Raw genomic sequence first — 22,217 nt, forward strand, 5'->3', positions numbered from 1 at the left:
CAGCGTACAAACCACACCAAACAGTGCATTTTTCGGGATGCATGGGCAGTTCTTGAACGGCTTCTGGTTGCTCTTCACTCCAAATGCGGCAATTTTGCTTATTTACGTAGCCGTTCAACCAGAAATGAGCCTCATCGCTGAACAAAATTTGTCGATAAAAAAGCGGATTTTCCGAATGGACCACCTAAGACGCAGCCGCGGTCAACATTTAAATGAAATTATCTTCAAAAAGTAAATGTCATGTACCAATCTAACGTTTAAAATAAAGAACCGATGAGATTTTGCAAATTTTATGCGTTTTATTGTTTAAAAAAGTTCTCAAGCTCTTAAAAAATCACCCTTTACAACAAGAGATATTCGCGATCAAAAACTTATCACTCTCTCAGAAGGTAAATTTTGAAAAGGTGCCCCATAGTAAAGTAAGTCGTATTCACGACAAAAAACGGCCTCATTTGAAGAAGAAAAAAGTTTTGTTTCATCAAGACAATGCACCGTGTCACAAGTCGATGAAAACCATGCTGAAATTGAACGAATTGGGCTTCGAATTGCTCCCTCATCCACCGTATTCTCCAGATTTGGCCCCCAGTGACTTTTTCCTGTTCTCAGACCTCAAGAGAATGCTCGCTGGTAAAAAATTTAGAAGCAATGAAGAGGTAATCGCTGAAACTGAGGCCTATTTTGAGGCAAAGGACAAATCGTACTACAAAAATGGTATCGAAAAGTTGGAAGATCGCTATAATCGCTGTATCGCCTCTGATGGCAATTATGTTGAATAATAAAAACGAATTTTGGCAAAAAAATGTGTGTTTCTATTAAACGATACGAACTTTTCAGCCGAACTGTTAGCTGTGTGTTGAGGATGAAGGGCATATTTTGCAGCTACAGTTTAATCAACGCATACGCACCAACCAACGACAAACCCGACGATGTGAAAGACGAATTCTATGAGCGTCTAGACAAGACCTACGATGAGTGCCCTAAACACGACGTTAAAATCATCATCGGGGATGTAAACGCCCAGGTCGGAAGAGAAGTATTCTTTCGCTCAGTTTTTGGTAAGGAGAGCCTCCACTCATCTACCAACGACAACGGCCTAAGATTGATGAACCTCGCCGCAGTCAGAGGAATGGCGATCTGTAGCACCTATTTTGCGCGTAGGGATATTCGTAAACACACCTGGAGACACCCAAATGGTGAAACATGCTCCCAAATCGACCATGTTTTGATAGACGGCCGTCATTTCTCCGATGTTATCGATGTTAGGACTTTTCGAGGGCCAAACATAGATTCCGATCACTATCTGGTGGTATGCAAGATTCGAGCACGATTGCCCAGCGTCACAGGTCCCAAACGGGAGAGAGCCATGCGTCTGAGCATACAACAGCTTTCGAGTTCGGCTGTATCTGAAGAATCTAGAAACGACGCTCAGAGGTTCTATAAAACGGTCAACAGCATGAGAAAAACGGGTACACCCGTACCAGTTATGATCAACGACCGAAACGGAAATCTGTTGACCGATCACACATCAGTGGCTACCAGGTGAAAGGATCACTTCGAGCGACTATTGAATGAACAATCAATGAAAGAAAGCATGAATAGAATAAGGATTGAGGATGATGGACAAGTTGTGGACCCACCAACGCTAGACGAAATACGAAAAGCGGTTAGACAGCTTAAAAATGGAAAGGCCGCTGGGAAGGACGGCATCCCGGCTGAACATCTCAAAGTCGAAAGCGAGGTACATTCTAGAGTTCTGTTCGGCAGACTGCGTCCATTGGCAGAATCCTTCGTCAGCGAATACCAATGCGGCTTTCGAGAAGGACGTTCAACGACGGACCAGATATTCACCTTACGACAAATTCTCGATAAGTTTCGAGAGTACAACTTGCGGACTCATCATCTGTTTGTAGATTTCAAAGCTGCGTACGACTCAGTGAAACGTAACGAATTGTGGCAGGTCATGTTAGAACATGGCTTTCCGACAAAGCTAATGAAACTGATTCGTGCGACGCTCGATGGATCGAAATCAAGCGTCAAGGTAGCTGGTACGACATCCGATGCTTTCGTGACATTAGATGGATTGAAGCAGGGCAACGCACTCTCAAATCTGTTGTTCAATATAGCGCTCGAAGGTGCCATACGAAGATCCGGTGTGCAAAGAAACGGTACCATCGTCAATAAGTCTCACATGCTTCTTGGTTTTGCGGACGAAATTGATTTTATTGGTGTGGATCGTAGAGCTGTGGAAGAGGCTTTTGTGCCCTTCAAGAAAGAAGCTGCGAGAATAGGGTTGACGATAAACTCTACCAAGACTAAGTACATGGTGGCTGGTAGAGAAAGAGGCAGCCCAAACGGCGTAGGATCCGAGATGGAGATAGATGGGGTACAATACGAGGTTGTTGACGAGTTCATATATCTTGGAACACTAGTGACATGCGAGTGCCGCGAGATAAAATGGCGTGTTGCAGCTGCTAATATGGCTTTCTACGCGCTCCGTAACCAGCTGAGTTTGCACACACGCACCAAACTTGATCTATACAAGTCATTGATACTACCTGTTGTCATATACGGGAACGAAGCATGGTCGTTGAAGGAAACAGATGTTCGAGTACTCGGCGCCTTTGAAAGAAAAATCCTGCGCTCATAACTCGGCGGCAAAGAAGAGAATGGAGAATGGCGCAGACGTTTGAACCATGAGCTGTACCAAGTATACAAAGATGCGGAAGGCTTATTAAACACGGCAGACTACAGTGGCTGTGCGCAATCGAAGAGGATGCACGCGCAGCGGGAGTACAGAACGACTGGTAAACGGCGGCTCAAGATCGAGTATCCTGGAAATCTACAATTCGTTTGGTTATGTTCCGAACACGGAATGCGCACCATTTAAGGAACGTAAAGTAAGTAAGTATTCTGTACCTAAAACTCAGCTGTGGATCAGAGTCCAGGTCCAGAGTTCAGAGCTAGGATTCACGTTCAGAATTTATAGTCGAACAATAATCCTCGTCTCGAATTGAGTTTCACAACACAGGTTTAGTGATCAGTTTAACAATTCAGGTTCAGAATTCAGTTCCCGAATCCATCTTCAAAATTGAGGTTTAAGAATGCAGTTCGGCCCAAATACTCGACTCCTGAATTCCAGCTTCAGGAATTCTTTGACTGAAAAACTGAATGATCCACTCTATTCGTATTCACGTCACATCCAGCTATGTCTCTGACATTACCCCACCCACCTTTTCTGCAAGTAAGTTTAAATAATAACTACCTTCTAGGGGAAAATTTCCTTTTTTATCATCGCCTTCACACGCACAGAACAAAGGAAAGACGCTGGCGCTTGTTTGGGCAAGATAACGACGCATGAGATTCGAAGAATGCTCCAACTCCGATCCAAATGGTTTCGGACTTGGTTATGCCATCAGCATTGCGAGTTGAAGCGATCGTTGAGGTTACAGTGCAAGATAGTGAGCTAGTTGAAGTCGAAGAGGCGTTGATTACAGGTCGATGGAAGGACAAACTGAAACATGTTTGCCGTTTCAAGAGTTAACAGTCAACGTAATTGTTATGAGGAATGATCGGACAGTAGCACCGACCAATCTTCGAAAGGGAGTAATGAAATTGGCTTGGCGTTGGTCATTTAGGGATCGAGAGAACGAAGCAACGCATCCGAAGCAAAGTTTGGTGGCCGAACGTTGATAGAGGAATCGGAAAGATAGTGAAAGACGGAGCTCTTGGAATCCCAGTCCAGTTGGTTAGCCGTTCGGTACGCTGTTTTCCAGAACTTCCAAATCAACCGTGGCAGATTCCCGCGATGGACAGATTAGGACCACTTCATTCAGGTGATCTCTATATCTTGATCTCTACAGCCGTTACCGTAGTACTCATGGAAAGGCTTGATAAAGTGTTCAGAAGAAGCTAGTCGAAAACCGGGAAGAAGAGAGCAGCTCCAAAATGCGAAATAAAACAACCATTGCGCTTTGAAGACTTCGACCTAGCAGGATGAAGGGATGTAACAAATATGAAAATGAACGTCGTATAACATCGATCACTTACGTTGTGATATTCCGGTGTGGTTTCCAACTGACGCCCAGCTCATCGGACGAGATGGTAACCAGGTGAATGTCTTCTGGTTCCGGGAAGGTTACGATATTGACGTGATCGCTTTCACTGAAGGTCGCCTCGGTGGAATACGCCATTATCCATATGGCGTAGGCTTGATTGGGCTGCAGTTTAGTTAGGTTGATCGAAAGATTGTTTGAAGTTTCGTTGAAATCTACACATAAAAGACAACTAGAAAAATCATAAACAGAAATCGTTTCACTTCCACCTACCAGTAACCAACTGCTGCTGTCGATTTTTGGACCCATCGTGAATGTACTCCGTCTGCCAATGTATCTCGTACCACACACGATCACTGTTCTTAATCAACGGAGGAGACCAATGAACCACGGCCTCCGTGGGGCTAATCGCTAGCACACTGACATTGCGAGGCTTCGAAGGGGCACCGGCAGCAGTCGAGAATATCGCCAGTGAACCAAGCTGGGGGCTATCCATCGAGTCCCTAGCTACTCCAAACAGAAGTTCCTGATAGTAGTTCATCAGCAGTACCTGTAACCGATACTTGGTGAACGGTCGCAAACCTCGAATGGTTTTACTTCGATCATAGGAAGTCACGTAGCTGCAGCTAGTAGCATCACAATCTTCCGTAGCATTCGAATCAGTTTCGTTGAGTACGTCATAATAGATGACGTATCGAATTCCACTCGGTTCCGTCGAACAGTTCGGATGAACTTCCGGTTTCGGTAGCAACAGTGTCAGCGAATTCTCCGTTCTCTGTAGCATCTTTGCCTGGTAATTTTGATTCCTCTGCAACGGAATCAAACATCGTCTTTCCGGATAGTACTGCAACTGAAGCGGAAGCAAGATCCGTGCACCGGCAACCGTTTTCGATATGATTTCACCCTTTTCATCCGTTCGAACGATCGCTTCATCATCCTCCAACCAATAGAAGTGATCGCTATCCTTCGCAACACTCTTCATCTTCGGGTAGTACTCGAAACCAAAGTTCATACAGACCCTACTGCTCAATCCCACACTTCGGAACCCGGTCTCGGCCCAGAACAGCCTCGCCTCCTCGTCGACCGATGTTTGCAACGCTAACAACGGATACACCGTAATTCCCGCCGTTCTATTCGGGCACTCCTCGAAACTATCATCGAAAAACTCCTCCGTTCGGTTCTCATCGAAATCGTGCACGTAAATAACATCCTCGGGAACCTTTTCCGTCCAGAAAAGCTTCCGGTTGAACGGTGCCACCACCAGGTTCGTTATGTTGCTGGCACTGTAAACGATCTTCTCCAGGTGTACTCCTTCATCCTCGAATCGGTTCAGATCGAAAGCGTAGATCGCACTTCCGATCACCTCCTGCTGTGACCAGTACAGTATTCTTCGGATCCAGTCGACGGACAGTGACAGCACAGGGCCCCCGATCGAGTAGAGCTTCGTTTTCGCTGAACCGTCAAACTGAAACAGTTCATTGTTTTCGTCCACCCAAATTAGTTTTCGTTCTCTTGCCAACCGAACCATGAAACTAACTGGCGTTGAAGTACCCACAATCTGATGGGATTCTCCCGAATCGAAATCCACCTTTATGATGTGATCAGCCGTAGCAACCAACGCCTGCGGAATTGGGTGATCTTCGGCGGTGTTCACGGTTAGCACTGCCGTCATATCGCCCTCTCGAGCCTTCGTGAGTGCCTGAACCCGGAAGAAGTAACTCACATTGTGTACCATGTTCGGAACGATGAGCTCGGTACGATTTATCAGTTCATTCTGCAGCACTTGGTTATTGATGCCATCCTCTTCGTACCAGCAGTGAACTTTGTACCCGATGATTGGTCCATTCGGAGTTTTAGGCGTCGACCAGCGGAAGGTAGCCTCTACGGTATGCGTATCCTCGATTGGATCTTGGCTATGTCTGATAAATACTCGAGGCCTCGTTGGCTGCGATGGTTTACCGGACGGACTAAATAGTCTGGCAGCGGAGAACACCGACGATCTCCAATAGGTAAAGGCATTGATGGTTATGTTGATTTCCGTATGCGGTGGAAGCAAGTTGGCTCCCGAGCTGTTGTACGGATGGAAAGGCTTGGACAGTTCGTGAATTTCGTCTTTCTTACCCTTTACTTTTATGGTAAGTTTATAGAATACTTTGCCGTAGTTGACGTTCGTTACCGGATCCCACACGATGCTGAACTTCTTCCAGGTTCCCTGAATGCGGATCGAGGTGTCGTTGATCTGCGTTGGAAGTACATTCACATTCTGGTTATCCTCCGGATAGACGTGGTGCGCCGGATCTACTATCGTGAAAGCCCGCGTTCCGTTGAGCTTTTGGTTCCGGATGTGAGCCAAGTTTTCGCCTCGCAAATCACCGACCACCACCTCGTCCTGTTGAAGCCACAGTAATCGATCACTGAAGTGCGACAGAGGACCACGAGGCGACTGTTCGGATAATCTCGTAACCAGGGAGGTGATTTTTGCCGAACCCGTACCGGCCATATGCGCACTGAATAACTCCGAGTTGCTGATACTCCTCACGATCCAGTACACCTTTTCGCTGTTCATATCCAGTGTCAACCCAATCACTCCCTTCCCGGTGAACCGATCATTCTCCAGGTAGTAGCTGTGTTTATCCTTCCCGTTCAACCGAAACGCTTCCATTGCAAACTCCGACGTGTAGTAGATGTACCCACGTAGGGCATCGAACTTGATCTCCCGAACGTTCTTCACGTTATGGATCGGTTCGTGCTGTTCCCCGTGCAGGCTGCTCCTCATGATCATCTGTTGCGAGGGATTGTAGAAATACAACCTTCGTCCGATCCAGTCGACCGTCACACACTCCACCGATTCCAGCTCCCGCAGCTTGCTGATCTGTCCTTCGCTCTGATTGTAAAACATCAGTGTCGAATTGCTAACCACATACAGGACACTTTCGAACCAGGTAATATCCGTGACCACTCCGTCTTCCAGGTCTGTTCGGGATATCAACATCTCGACACTGTCGCCAATGACATCGCTTCGCATGATCCCTTCACTGCCGGACCAGAGCAAATGCCGTTCGTGAGCGTCCTTCAGGGTGCGCGCGTGGAACTCCGTACTCCATGGCCCACGGCCCGCATTGGTATAGGCAGCGGCCTTTATTACGTACTGTTTACCAGGTGCTAGCAGCTCTCCATCTATCGAGGTAAACGATGTGCCGCTAATTTCCGGAAATGTCAGTACAGTTCCACTGTTTTCCTCACTCAATGCCAACTCGTATATCCACTCCTGCCAAGCGCCTTTGCCTTTAATTCCCAGTAGGTGCGGTTCGTTCCAGAAGATTTTGATTTTATTATTAGTCAGCAAGGCCTGAACGTTTCTCGGTGGATTAACCGGTATCGGCACTGGCTGAGCTGACGAAAGGTTCACGCATATGCTGAAATAGGTGTTGTTGGAGGCGATCGGAAACGCATTATGGTAGTAGCTATCCTGCCTTCGGTGATAGTCTTCGGCGAGGACTTCCTTGCCGTTGGTCCAGTAGAACAAACCATTGGCTAAGGCAATGGAGTTGACCTTTTCGAATCGAGGCCGTTGCGTATTGCTACGAATATTTTCGGTCGTTTTCCCATCCAACGAGACGGCTAGGACCGTGTTGGCGTCCTGGTCGGGAACCAACACCCGAAAGCTAGTGTGATCGATGGAGAACGCTCCCAGGTTGTGGTGATTGTTTAATTGCAATGGTTTTATCTCGTGCTTTACGCCATTGGAAATATCACCGAGATCAAGCCGAAAGAGCCCGGCATCCGGAGTGCGACTGCTAATCACCCAGAACAGATATCCATTGAAGGGGTCTACTTCGAAGTGTTCCGGTTGCCGCTGTAGACCGGCAATAGCAACTGTCATACGATCGCCACTGAAATCGCATCGAGAAATCTGCCACAACCCAGTTGTTTTGGCTTGTCCCAATATGTACAAATGGTCGTTCAGCCAATCCACGGACAACAAGGTCGGTCTGAAGTTATGGCCAGCCTCCGGAGTCAAGATGGCAATACGACCTTTTTCCGCTCCCGATCGTAAAGGAGCCTTGTAGACGAACCCGGCTTCATCGGAAACGAAGATTAGACTTTTTCGGATATGAATAGCCGTTCCCCGAATTCTGTGGTTGGGACTACGATAGAAGTTAGTCGGGGGGTCCGAAAGGAGATCCGATCCTTGCGAAAGCACGGAGTGTTCCGCACCGAGGATAAGCGTCGGTTGAATGTCCTCCTCCAGATCCAGTGGTTGAGTGGGAGTTTGCACGTAGGTCACCGAAGGTGGACCTTCTCCTTCCGGGTTGCGCATCGTTACCGAAACGGAGTAGTTCCGTTCGGCGGTTAGCTTCTCGAAGATGTAATACCGGGAGGAATTGGACTCCGGGATATCCTGCAAGTGGAAGTTAGGAATTAATTTTTGTTTGATCAATCAGTCTAAGCGATTGGTGTTAAGAGTGCGACATTTAGATGGAAAGTGCATGCAGTGGGCGGGTGCGAAAGCTTTGCCTGTGTCTCTATTTACAAGGGCCGGGATGTTGCAAAAGCATAGCGAAAGAAGAAGTATTCGAAGAAAGCAAACGAGTGACAATTAAGGGTGGGAACCTTGAGGGCACTGTAGCCTATGGGGTCGAGATCTTTGATCTGTAGCACGTATGACAGGACGGGACCGTTCGGGAACGGACCAGGTTCCCATGAGATGGATATTCGTGAATGATCTACCGCAACGGCGCGTACAATTTTCGGTTCGGATATCGGTGGACCTTGGGCCAAGGTAAGAATGATGACACTCTGCTCCGAGATGAGTACTTCGTCGTGCCGTGGTGACAGTAGCAGAGCTACGCGAAACTGAAAAGAAAACGGATTCATTAGCTGGCATGTTGACAGCGCATCTGTCTGAATATGAAGCTTACCCGATATTTGGTGTATGGTTGAAGATTATCCACTCGTATCGTGGAATTATCGCCCATACTCTGGTTTCGACAGAACTTCCAATCCCCGGCAACTTCCTCGTAGCGCCACTGGACTAGGTAACTGCGTGGACCATGGCTCTTGTGCTGCGACAGCTGCACCAATCGCTCCGGTACTTCCCACTCCAGGGAGAGTGATGTGGCCGTGAGACTGTCGGCCACCAGAGCCGGAGCCGACGGTGTACCGATTTCGGTTTTGAGCCACCTGAAGTACCGATTGAGAGCATCGTTGCAACCCATCACACAGTACAGTTCTTTGGGCTCCAGCAACTCCTGATCGGTTTTGTTCTGTAGAAAAGAAAGTGTTTGAGTTGTGATTATTTTGAGAAGATTAATTTCGTAAGTTCTGAATACTCACGCAAACATTTTGGCAGGAAGATTCCAGTCCTAGCTCCCACAGGCGACAACCGACAGCGCACTGAAAAGAAGCGATGAGTTTTTGTTAGTTTGATTTTTCCGAACAGTTGAGATATCTAATAAAAAGTTGAACCGATGACGGTAAAATCAAACAGAAGGATTTGATTTGATAATCAATTTACGACTAAGGAACAACATCATCTAAAACAAACCTGTTTTAATCCACCTAGTGTTGTAATGATGCCTTCCTCATAGCCATCTTACTATCGATTCTTGAAAGAATAACTGGAATCGGTTTGTTTGGCCGTATATTGATAATGGCCACCGATTGGAGTTTCTATTGAGGCCGGTCAGAAAATATTTTGTGTTTTTTGCCCGTTTAAGTAATGGTATGAAAATTTTTACACACTTCACTCTGTTATTCCGGAATCGGGAGTCGGATCCGGATGAAATTCAGGAATTGAATTGAACCTAAATTATTTGACAACAAACATTCATACACAGATATTGTTTAACTAGATGAACTGAGTCGAATGGTATATGACAATTTATACCTTTCTATGTGAGATAGACTTAAAAACAGAGCCCCGAAGAACAAGTTGCGAGGAAAATTATGACCCAATTCATTCGGAATCGGTTGTTGCACTGGATTCCGCATTGATTCGGAGTTCATACTGAATTCCATATGGAATACTGAATAAAAATTTTTCGCCCCGATTTGATTCGGAATTCATTCCGAACTGGTAATGTGGGGTAGTTTTACTGTGCCGCGTAGGTTTATCGGTCCGATAATCGGGTCAATGTGGTTTAACAAAATCAACTGGGTAGCTTCTTAATAAAAAAAAACGTCATTCGACGTCCTTCGTGTAATTTAGGTAATTTAGGAAAAAAATCAATCTATACATTTAGAAAAAGTTCTTTCAAATAACAGATTATTTCGGGTTAAATTGAGTTTATTAGTCTAATATAGTTTAGAATGATTCAGAGGGAACTGAAATTAAATACTTCTGAAAAACTGCCAGTGAGCCTAAACAAAAATACTAGGTGAACTGCAAACAAAGCAGGCCCTGTCAGCTTAGAGAAAAACTAACATCTCGGACCGAGATTGTCGATTGATTTTTCAAATGGCCGTATGAACAAGTGACAGTTTCTCTTTGTTCACTTTCTGTTCCGATTATTGTGACGAGATTATAATTTTTTCTAGGATGTTAAGTAACCCATGTAGCATCAATTTGAAGCTAATCACATTAAATTACCGAAGCGGAAGAGTTTTTCAAAGATATTACAACATTTGTTGGATATTTTCACAAAGTGGGCCAAAATAAAATCAATCCTAAAGTGGGCCAAAATACCTCTATTACCCCAAATGTTGGCAACAATTCAAAACAATTAATCCGAAATGTTGGTAGCAGAGATGCCAGATATTTTCATAGAAAATCTGTATTGATTCGTATAAAATATCTGTATTTATCTGTATTCTCTAATAAAATGAAATTTCTACAATACAATTATGTTAAAAGGTGTTATTCCAATAGATTATGGTTATAGAGTGGTAGATTAAATTTCATATCTTATATTATATTCATCGACGAAATTTTATAGTTTTTTCCTATCAACAACAATTGAATTATGGTGCCATATACTTGTCTAATTTGAAAATGTTCACTTCATAAGTTGAGATGGATTTCCAAAACCCAATATGCAACGTCAAGTCAGGTAATACAACTGTCAGTCTGGCAATAGTGTTTCATGATGCCACGACCTGTCTAACTTTTGTTCAATTTAGTTACAAATTTTAATATAATATAGTTTAATTTTTTCCTTAATACTTTTGGTGAAATCTGTATAAATCTGTATTAAATTTAAGAAATCTGTACTCTGTATTAAATCTGTATGCGCATGTAAAAATCTGTATAGAACAGATAAATCTGTATAAATGGCATCTCTGGTTGGTAGTGTCATTAACTTTATAATGTAATTGACAGGTCGTTTGCTAGTTTGGAACTGAAAGCTGTCATTCCCAACGAACATCTGTCGTCACTCTGGTTATATGTACTCTACGAACGAAATAAACGAAAGTTAAAATAACAAATTTTTATTTTCAGACGGGAATTAAAATGCTTTCGGGACGCTCAAACGCAAAAATTACGTCCAACGTTTTTCCTTATACATAATAAAATTCGAAGACGAAGAAAAATGTTTGTGTTTTTAAATTTGAGTTCTAGAAGCTATTTCATTTTGTTTTGCTTCGATTTCTTATCATTTCGATATACAGATCTACGATTTCTCGAAACAGATTTCAATGTGGCAGCCCTATATTATAGATGTTTGACAGATTCTAGGTTGGACAAATGCGATGCACAGTTCAACAAGTCCTTCAATTCGGAACTTGTATGGAATCAATAGCGGTGGTGGTTGGTGGTTCTTTCTCTTATGTTTCCAGAATTAAAGCGTTTCTGATTCTCAATATTGCTACTGAATTTTGAAACATTGTCGAATTGATGAGCAGTTTCGATTTTTTGACAACATTTTCGTCAATCCGATGAAGTTTTCACTACACTATCAATAGTATTGTCTCGTTTGAGGGTCGCTTTTGTCTAGAAAAAACACATTCGACACTCAATTAATTTCAACAAATCTCTATGGCTTGATTGAGCGGATAACAAAACCATTATTTGTCTGTCGAAATAAAATAAATTCATATATTATATATCGATATGGATCATTCTGGCTATTCACGTGGGAGATCACAGTAACCAGGGATGCCAGGTCATTTCTTCAAAAATCTGTGATCAAACCCCAAACCTGTCTGTGAAAATCTGTGCCCGTTTTCACAATAGCAGTTAAAAATCAATTTGGTGAGTAAAAAAGGTCTCACTACCAACCAACCGCTCTGAACTTTTTGGTGCTAAACTGTGCTCGATTTCCAAAATCTGTGAAAATCTGTGATTTATTCCAGAATCTGTGAAAATCTGTGATCATTTTCAGAAATCTGTGAAAATCTGTGTCATTTTTAAAATCTGTGCAGAAAATTGAAAATCTGTGAAACACAGATTAACCTGACATCCCGGACAGTAACATTGCGGTGACAAACAAGGTTTTTAATGCACAACAATTTTTTTTTTTTACACATATGACAAATTTTCCTATCAGTACACTGAATCAAACAACGCAAACTGTTAAACAATATTGAATTAGTAACCTTTTCCGTCAAGAGATGGTGTAACCGCGACATCTTTTTCGATTTGTATTGGATTCCCTGGAGTGATCAATTTTGATATCAGTGGCGCACCGAGGAAATTTGGCGCCCGGGGCAAAATAAGATTTGCCACCCCCATCGGAATTGAGTGAGAAGATATGGACTGAATTGTCAATTCGTTTTCTTCTTATTTTTCCCGATTTTTCACGTTTTCGTGCTAAATAAGTTTGTTTCTAACTGACGATATAAATTTAAATCTTCAAGTTTTTCGGATATACAGTACAAGCAAATAACCAGTTCTTCTTAGAATTTCAGCATAAACTGTTGAAATTTGCTGGAAATTAACAAAAAGGCCTACCTTAGTCTGCATAATCCATTCCTCTAGATGGAGTGTAATGAAATGGCGTGAGTCACCCAGCTTTAACACTAACACATTCATACAATGAGCGGAATATCAATAGCAGCCCTTACACGTGACAATATTATTGTCAATCCAAAGTATTGTCAATACCGTCAATCCAATTGACTTGGTAACTTGAGTCCGCATTTTTCGAGAAAATCAAGCGTTTGGAGCTTCAAATATTGCAAATGAATATTAAAATATAGAAAGAAGAGATTATTGCACATATTTAACAGTTTCTCTCTGGAGAGAAAGTATTGTTGGATTGATGAGCAGTTTTGATTTTTTTGACAATATTTTCGTCAATCCAATGAAGTTTTCATTACACGATCAAAAGTATTGTCAATACTCCTTGTATTGACAATAATATTGTCTCGTGTAAGGGCTGCTAATGACATTTATAATGTCACTGTCAATCGGGTTGATCGAGCACCCAGAAACGAACAGTCGTCTAAGAATTCATTGCTCATTCCGTCATTTCGATAATGTGGGAATTCATTAGAACTATTCAGGTTTATTTTATTTTGTTTCCGTGTGGTACACACTGAATTAAACAGAAATTGGGAAATTATCAAATAATTTTACGCCATTTTTATCTGTCGCGTCAACCATCGAACTTGTGACACGCAGTGTCACTATCGGGTATGTTCACGTAATCGGACTTATATTTGTCAAACTTATTGATTTGGGTGATCCGAACGTCCGAGCTTCCTTAGATTGATTCAAATTAGATAAATATTTAAGATTATCGATTTCTCAAAACTGCATCCAGTTCAGTGTTAAATGCATAGAAAATATCCCTTTCTAATTCGTTGAAAAAGTGTGCTTGATACATTGAGAATAAATCCTCGCAAACACAAATATTCTGTTGTCGAATTATTCCACATAACAGTAATTTGATTTAATTGCCCCTAATTGTAAGTGTCCTTGTCAGTGGCAGTAGCGCCATACACGCGCACCGGTCCTCGCGAGTGTCAAAATTCGGCAGGAGATAACCTTGTTGGCATCGGTCCGTATCAGGCACTTGTCGGTGTGCCGGATTCCGTGACTGAGATTTTATTTTGAGCGTTGAATGTCGTGCCTTAATACACAATCACTAACTGCACGGGTCCGTAAGTCCAACACTCGCCGCATGAAACATCACCCGAAAGCTCGGCAAGCATGCCGTTTGATAATCCGTATGCAACGGGAACTATCTAAATTATTCCCGTTAATAGACCTAACGATCCGAGCGCTGATTACACACGGGCAGTCGCTTCAATATAACAGCAGTCTCTACTCTCGAGACGACGATGACAAGAGCCGGAAGGCGTGGGTAGCCCAAGATATACGTGATAACTCGATTCATCCCCGTGTGTGTGTGCCTAATCTTTGTCAGAGTTAACTGATGACAAGTCAATTGTTTTAGTCGCATCACAAACAGACACAGAGGACTTCTCAGTTAAACCGTTCCGAAATTTGATTTGGAATTTGTTTCAGATTCCGATCAACACTATCATCCATTCAAATTGGAAACAATTGAACAGGGGTTTCGGTCCGAAATTTAATAGGACCCATTTAAAATCCATATTCTGTCAAAATCGAGTTGTATTTGTGGTGACAAACTAGAAACATTTGTCAAATCTGCGACGCAACTCTTTCATTGCGCAATACGAAAAAAACAGCCTACTTGATAGCCGCCATATAGCATAGACAACTGGGTACAGTGTGTGCGGAACATGTGATCGGCCGCTGGAATAGATAATGACATCTGGCTATTGTAGTAGCCTGGGAATTTTGCTACCGGACTTACTGACCGGGTCGCTGTACGTACAAAGACCTCGATCAGTTGTTTTTTTTTTTCATTTCTGCCATAATCTTTTCACTAGTATATGCGACTTACGTCAAGTTCACTCTCGTAGTAAATCCAAGCATGGCGTCTGAGTCTGGTAGGCAAAACAATGCTTGATCGGAGAAATAGGTATAAAGCGAGAGGACTAGTGTTTGATGAACAGAGAAGATGTTTGGATGTGAGATATCGGTCGGGTGAGACGGCCAGGATGTAGACCATGTTCGATGTACGTTGCTACTGTGTCTGTTTCGAGTTTTGCAGTGGCTAAAACAAGATCAGAGTGGCGAAATGGTAGCGCGTATGCACGGAATGCATAAGAACGCAGGTTCGAGTCCTGTCTCTGAGCGTATCTTTTTCCAAAAATTCATCTTTTCTGTTAGTTTTTCTTTCACTTGGCTTCTCCAATATATATTTCCGCTCAGTCATTGCAAAAACAAAACAAAAATGATCCAGAACCGAATTATTTCTGGTCCAACGATACTATCTGAAACACCAAAATTCATGACTTGTTAACATACGCGATTGTGACAAAACGGATCGTAACAGACGAAAAAGAAAATACCAAATTAGTATTTTTTGTTATAAAAATTTCAACTGAGTTGACCACCGCAACTTGATTCAGTTTTCCTCGCTGCAGAAACCTAATCCTACATAAAAGATACAAACAAATGTGTGTTTATATACGAGTTTGGCCAAAAGCAGAAACATGTGTCCTACGGCAAAGTGACTGGAAGCCACTTGTCATGTTAAACATAACCCTTTTCTTCGTCACTCCGTCGCATTAGATTGTAAACAACCGCACTCACTCGTTTGGCTACTGCAAACTACTCGCCAGTCACGAACTGAAAACCCAGAAGCGATGGGACAAAAACGGTTTTCTTATCTTCCTCGGAATGTGTCCTAAAATATGGGAAAAATCTCCTCTTGCATAACGAACGAAACCAATTTTTTCCCGCGCTAAACGCAGACGCGCTTGCGGCACGTTGACATTCCTATGCGTTGCTGTTTGAACGTCATTCCCCGGAGAGAATTTCCCACCAGCAAACCATGCTCCGGTAGAGTCAAGTGGATTTCAAGAGCCTCGGGAGAAAACTCTGCTCTGCGAGACGATAAGAAACAGATACCGCTTGTATCGATCGAGTCGATCAGTGGCTGTAATTAGCGCTGTGTCGAGTCGGGACTCAAGCAGTTGTAAATAAACCGCATCGGTGATGTGGCGTCACGGATTACCGCAGTAGTTGACAGAAGACCGAACAAGCATGTTTAAGTTGTTTGTTTATTTCATTGAACATGCCATTGTTTACGTGAAGTTTAGTCGACTGAAAGTTACACTTCTGGTGTGTTTGATGACAATCTAAAATGAAAAGCATTTGGCCCGTTGAGAAATAATTCAATTAATTTTTCCTGAATACATAATTTATATCTTGCTTTTATATCTTCGCTGTATAGTGATTTTCACTGGTGGTTAACAAAGATTGAGATGCGACAAGATAGCGACAAAATGCCGCAAAGATAGCAAAACTGTCATTCGCATCTATTCAACCCCTTCGAGATCACAGATCACTCAAATATTTTTTTTAATGGCCGTTAAATGACAATTGATTTTATAACCAGAGAATATACAATGGTACTTTGTATTAATTGACGTCTTTGTCTTTAAAACCTTGTGCTTCACTCAAAACATTATTAATATTAACCATAAAAAAGTTACAAAAAATGTTAATCGTCTACTTTAAAAATTCAATCGTCTTTGACAGATGCATACTTGTTGATGCCTTTATTCAACAAACAAATAACTCTTGTTGCTAGAAAATATTACCTTTTAAATCTGCAATTGCCTTTAATCCATCAGACGATTTATTTCTCTATTCGCTCTAATTCTTGATTTGAAAGTGCTGTAAACTCCGGTACAATAGACAGTAGTTAAAATAACTGTTCAACTCCTGGCAGAGATGCCAGGTAAAATTTTCACGACTGCATACTAAAAATCCTCCAATGTAAGTATTAAAGCTTATAAGTATGAACTAACGAGAGAAACTAAACAAGAAGCCCGACGCAATTTCGAAAGTCTATAAATTGGACGGCTGTATATAAAAGTTTTGAAAACCCTGTAAAAAGTCTGCAAAATTGCTTACAAAAGAAATCGGCAAATTTACATGCAAATCAGTAACCTGGCACCTGTGATTCTCATTATTTCGGTATTCTGCGGCGATTCCGTCGCATTCTATGCAACGCTGAAAACCACAATAGTTCCAAATTGTAAAAGACTGGCCGGACAATCGGCCGCTGAATGTCATCAAATCAAGATTCCATTGATAGACAATGTGAAAATTGCCGATAGAATTGCAAGGAATCACTTCGCATTTCAGGTCCAGGGCCGCCGAGAGAAAAAACGGGCCCAGGGGATTGCAATACGGGCCCGTTTCTTCACGCAGAGAAATTAGGCATGTTTAAAATAACAAAACAGTTAGTAGTTAGTAGTTTTGATTTATATTCATTTCAAGCTAGAATATGATTGTTACAAACCAATTTCTCCCTTCAACAAAAACAATGATCTTTGTTTGATTTGAATCAAAATTTTGGTCCAACCAAACCAAAAATATATTTGTTCCCGCTGAGTTTATTGTTGACATAAACTAACAATTTTTTACATGTCAACCAAAGTTGAGTTAATGTTATCGGCAATGTTCTCGTTGACTCAATCCTGCTATACCTTCATATCAAGAAAAAACTTGGTTCTATTTATCTATGATATTATTTGTGTAATAATACAACTAAGTTTACTGTTTAAATGAACCGCGTTATTTCATATAAACCAGAAAATGTTTTTTCTCGCGCGTATAAACCACTGCATTTTTGTCTCCCGCGTAAGAAGTTTGCTTCTTTCATTTCCTAGGAGGTTTTCAACAATTCAAGTGTATGTATTGATGATAAAGTATATTTTAAAAATTTGCATCGTATTACATAACACATTTTCTTTACAAAAAATATTTGATGCAGGTTCGCTGTTTTGGCCGGACTGATGGAGCACCGAGCACCGGATGCTATAAAAATAAAAAACATTGCTTTACAGCGGCATGTAAATAATTCGATCGTGTAGCAACGGAATGATCGAAACGATCAAATGTCTTAAAAATATTCTAAATTAAAGATAAAGTTTTCTAGAAATTTTCGAACCAATATAAATCGAAATAAAAGTAGTATAAAATATAACCCTGTAAATTAGTTTGAAAGAAATCATTTTATTTTTTAAAACAAACAAAAATGTATGATTTCAACAAAGAAAAGCGTTTGTTGAAATAGCTAAATTTAAGGTAATTTATTTCAACTAAATAGTTTGTAAATTCAAAGCGCAACAATTCCTAACTTTATCTAAAGTTTGTTCATTCATAACAAATTTTTCAAATTGAATTCACTGTAAAATTGTTTGTCAAGAAATTGACAGGAACGCACAAGTGAAATATTTGTTGTTTTTATCAAAATGTCGTTTGAAACAAGCTAACACACTGAGTAAAATTGATTATCATGTTTTGTAGTTTCAAGCAGCAATATTTTCTATATCAAACCAGATTTTCTTTTGTCACTATTTCAACAAAATCGTTGCGTGAAACCCAAATTTGGTTATATTTAAAAAAAATTTCTCTGCGTGTTTAGTGAGCAAGAAAAATACTTCACTCCATCTCCAGAACAAAAACAAAAAGATCTCAAGGAATGATTTGATAAAGAAGAATAACAAATCTTATTAAACCTTGGATCTTCGAATATTGGTGGATTTACGTACTGACACTGACGTAGCTGTCAAGTATGAAACATTTCGTACACACTTAGATTTTTTTCTCGATATTTAAACAGCCGAGTGCTCGGCAGTTATCTTGGCAAAATTTTAAAACAACTAAAATTCACGTTTTTTTTTATCGGGCAAGTAATTTGTGTTACCGAGATTTTCGGTTTCGGGAAGACTATAAATTACCGAGATTTCCGTCGTTTTTGGAAAGAAATTACCGAAATTGTCGTTGTTCATGGAAGCGAGTTATTGCCGAAATTTTAAGCAATCAATTAAAATGAACTTCTAAATATGAAATTTGCATTGCAGTAAAAACTCTTTATCATAGATTTATTGATTTCAACATTATGTTAGCGATTGTACCGATAAGCTCGGAAATGTAAAAAAAATGCATCAGATGAAGAAAATACTGTAAAACATTTACACTGTAGATTGGATGCCTCTTCATGTCATTTCTAGTAGGGAGCACAATTTGATTTCCCGCAGAAAATCAGATTCCGGCTACAACGAAACTAATGGCTTAATAAACCATTGAATATATAAGCAAATATAACATGCCGGACTCCAATTAATAATTTCCTGCAGTAGATTAGCGTTACAATCGATTCCGAATCAGATGCATCAACCAATTCCGACTCGGATCGGTTCGGAATCGGTTATTGTGTCGGATTCGGAATTCATTTGGAAATCATACTGAATTCCGAATCAAATTCCAGACCCGTACTTTTCTTAACTATCTTCATCCTGCACAATACTTCATTGAATCCACTAGTGATACAAAGTACTTCAAAAAACTTACCTTAGCCGAGAAAAAATTGGACATGACGACGTTTAGAGTAACGTTTCCATTGGTAACATACGTTTTCCTATAAGTTCAGCTTAAAAATCGGTCAGTTTTTTAGAACATTCTTTGAAAGTGTATGATCAATGATCGATTTTCAAACGTTGGAAAACCAACGCTCTTTGACATAAACACCTTGAAAAAATAGTGTAAATTTTCGTCATCTGAGACCGACAAAAACGAGCATCAAAAATGACTTTTAGATCGAACACATATTCAATACATTCTGCTATACTTTTATGTACTGAAACTTAAAAATTTGCACGTCTGCCGGTAAATCGGGGTATGTTTGACACATATTTAAACCATTCTTGTAAAATTCATTCATTTTACGAACTACGTTCTTTAGAATTGTGTAATATGTGGATTTGCGCCTGCTGTAAATTTAATAATTTTTTGGTGTGTAGAATCTGTGTAGCAATGGGGACTTAAAAATCTGAGATTTTGCTGGAATAATTGTAAATAGAAGACGAATATTAGAAAAGGTTAGCGCAAGTGCAAATGACAGTTTCTCTTTGTTTACTTTCTTCTCTTTCGAGTATTACGGTCCAATCAGCAATCCTTTCATCTAACATTTCACCTAGGATAATAGATAAAATCATCAACTTTCGATATGCACTGTAGAATTTTTTGTAAATAACTGGAATTTATCGTAATAGTTGAAAGAGAAAGTAAACCAAGAGAAACTGTCATTTTCACTTGGGATTTTTTCTAATGTTCATCGAGAAAAGGATAATCCTTGGCTACATTCGTCAAGTTCTCATTTTAAAGTGCTTTTTCTCTCGCGCTGTCACAGTCATGGATAACTGACCGTCGACATAAGTTTTACGCATTTCTGAAGTAGATATTCGCGCACAACGTCAACGGTACCTACACCCTCATTCAACATAACTCAAAATTGAGTGACACACCTCTCAAATTCACAAAAAGTGCAACTTGAGTTACCACCTATCTACTCATTTTTGAGTTAAGAGACGAAGCTTTCAAAATTTGAGTATTTTTTACTCAAAATATGGAAAAAATATTGTTTTCAAAAATTGAGTGAGTTTTACTCAAAACTTGAGTTCCTTGCACTCAAAATAAAGACATTCTTATTCATAAATGTTTATATACAAAGTCATTCTTCATTTTTTTAATGGAAAGCCCAGAAGAGTGATTCAAAACCTTTTGACCGGTTTGGAATCGAAATTGAACGATGTTGATATCCTTATGTTGTACTTCTCACTTAGCATAATTCAAACCACAAAATTTATATTGAAAATGAAAAACGACGTATTCTTGCATCCTTAAAGTATTTTTTTTTCACTCAAACGCTTACTCTATTGTATGAATAAATGCGAGAGAACTCATGGCCTGAGCAAATTTTACTCAAATCCATACTCAAATTTTGACATATTGTTCCAGTTTATGAATTTGAGTGATCGAAACTCAAACCATGAGTTATGTTCAAAGAGCGTGTAGTCGAATTGCAATCGCACCCGCTTGTGAGGAATTCTGGCAACAGGCAGAAGCCTGGCTGCATTCCGGCTGCTGTCAAAATTGCCCTGGCGAAATAACGTTATTCTCTCGCCGTACGTGTCTTGCTTATTTCGCACTTCCTTATTTTTTTGTTCGATTTTATTTGATACTCGTCAATCCCGTATGACCATACAAGAAATAAAACGAATCTTGTGACGAAGAAAATGAGATTGAAGTGTGGGTATGTGTGGTAGCGAGAAAGCAATGTTGTTCACAATAACATTTTCCATAGTAAAATGAAAATTAAAGTATCTCCTTTCATATTCATTTTCTATTGAAAAAATAAAACCAAAGCGCTAAAAACGCAGAACCGATTCAAAGCGAATCTACCCGCTGCGTACAAGTGGGTAAGTTTGGCGCAAGGTTATCTGGGGCGGAATCACTGAGTAGAACGTTGACATTTCATCCGTAATACTGACAACAAATCGAAAATTTCAGCCGATATGATGGTAATTCCATACGGGGCAATTTTCTATCGTAGAACAGCCATTGTTGCAAAAAATAGAAGCAGTTTTCTTCGCTGAAATTCAAAAATGAATCAATTTATGTGGTTTCGTACATTTTCATAATAGACTAATGATTTTATCGTGAAGATTCATTTTTTTAATTCGCATGACCCAAATTAAAAATCGTGGTTCGAAATTTGAATGGTTTTTGAATGAGAAATAAACTCTCCAGAATTGTTTGACATTGGGGTGTTGCGAGAATTATTTTATTCTTTTCATAAAAATGTATGGAGTAAGAACGATGTTTTAGAGTTTAACAATAAACAGGAAACGGCTTTAACTATTCATTGATAATTGATTTAGCGTGATCATGCGCCAGGTTTAAAGCTAAGTGGATGAAAAATCATGCCGATATAGACTGTACTTAGACATATCATAGTAATTGTGCTGGTTATTTTGATTAAATTTCAAATGTAGAATGGAAAAATTTGAGCAGTTTTGTAAAAACATCGAACATATTATCGAAAAATTTTTGTCATAGCTATTTGATTGTATTGCAAAATTTTCACGAACATTTCCAACGAGGTATCCTATATTGTTAATGTGTCTCGAATGTAATTATTCTTACATAAATGTGCGTATTGTATTTAACAGTGAGATGAGATTTTTTTGACGAGAATACGCCTTACTTTACTATGAGGCGCCTTTTTAAAATTCAAAATTAACGTGCCAACATGATTTTTTCTCCTCGTCATCCAAGATATGATCTGCAATTTGTGATAGAATTTTCAATAGTATGAGATTACCACA

The 22,217-nt window shown here is 40.5% G+C and overlaps 1 protein-coding gene across 4 annotated transcripts in view; it reads right to left on the reverse strand.

The window, feature by feature from the left end:
- LOC131425897 (protein sevenless) overlaps positions 1 to 22,217 on the reverse strand; it is an 85,820-nt gene that overhangs the window by 8,547 nt on the left and 55,056 nt on the right. For 3 of the 4 annotated variants that reach the window (XM_058588172.1, XM_058588171.1, XM_058588170.1), the window contains exons 3-7: positions 9,390 to 9,449; positions 8,975 to 9,319; positions 8,667 to 8,909; positions 4,326 to 8,454; positions 4,048 to 4,267 (exon numbers count right to left, since the gene is read on the reverse strand). In XM_058588172.1, the coding sequence (XP_058444155.1) occupies positions 4,048 to 4,267; positions 4,326 to 8,454; positions 8,667 to 8,909; positions 8,975 to 9,319; positions 9,390 to 9,449 (4,997 nt within the window). The remainder of the gene's footprint in view (positions 1 to 4,047; positions 4,268 to 4,325; positions 8,455 to 8,666; positions 8,910 to 8,974; positions 9,320 to 9,389; positions 9,450 to 22,217) is intronic. The other variant, XM_058588173.1, reaches the window with a different exon arrangement.

The sequence above is a fragment of the Malaya genurostris genome, chromosome 1 (genome assembly GCF_030247185.1).
Source record: "Malaya genurostris strain Urasoe2022 chromosome 1, Malgen_1.1, whole genome shotgun sequence".
Lineage (NCBI taxonomy): Eukaryota > Metazoa > Arthropoda > Insecta > Diptera > Culicidae > Malaya > Malaya genurostris.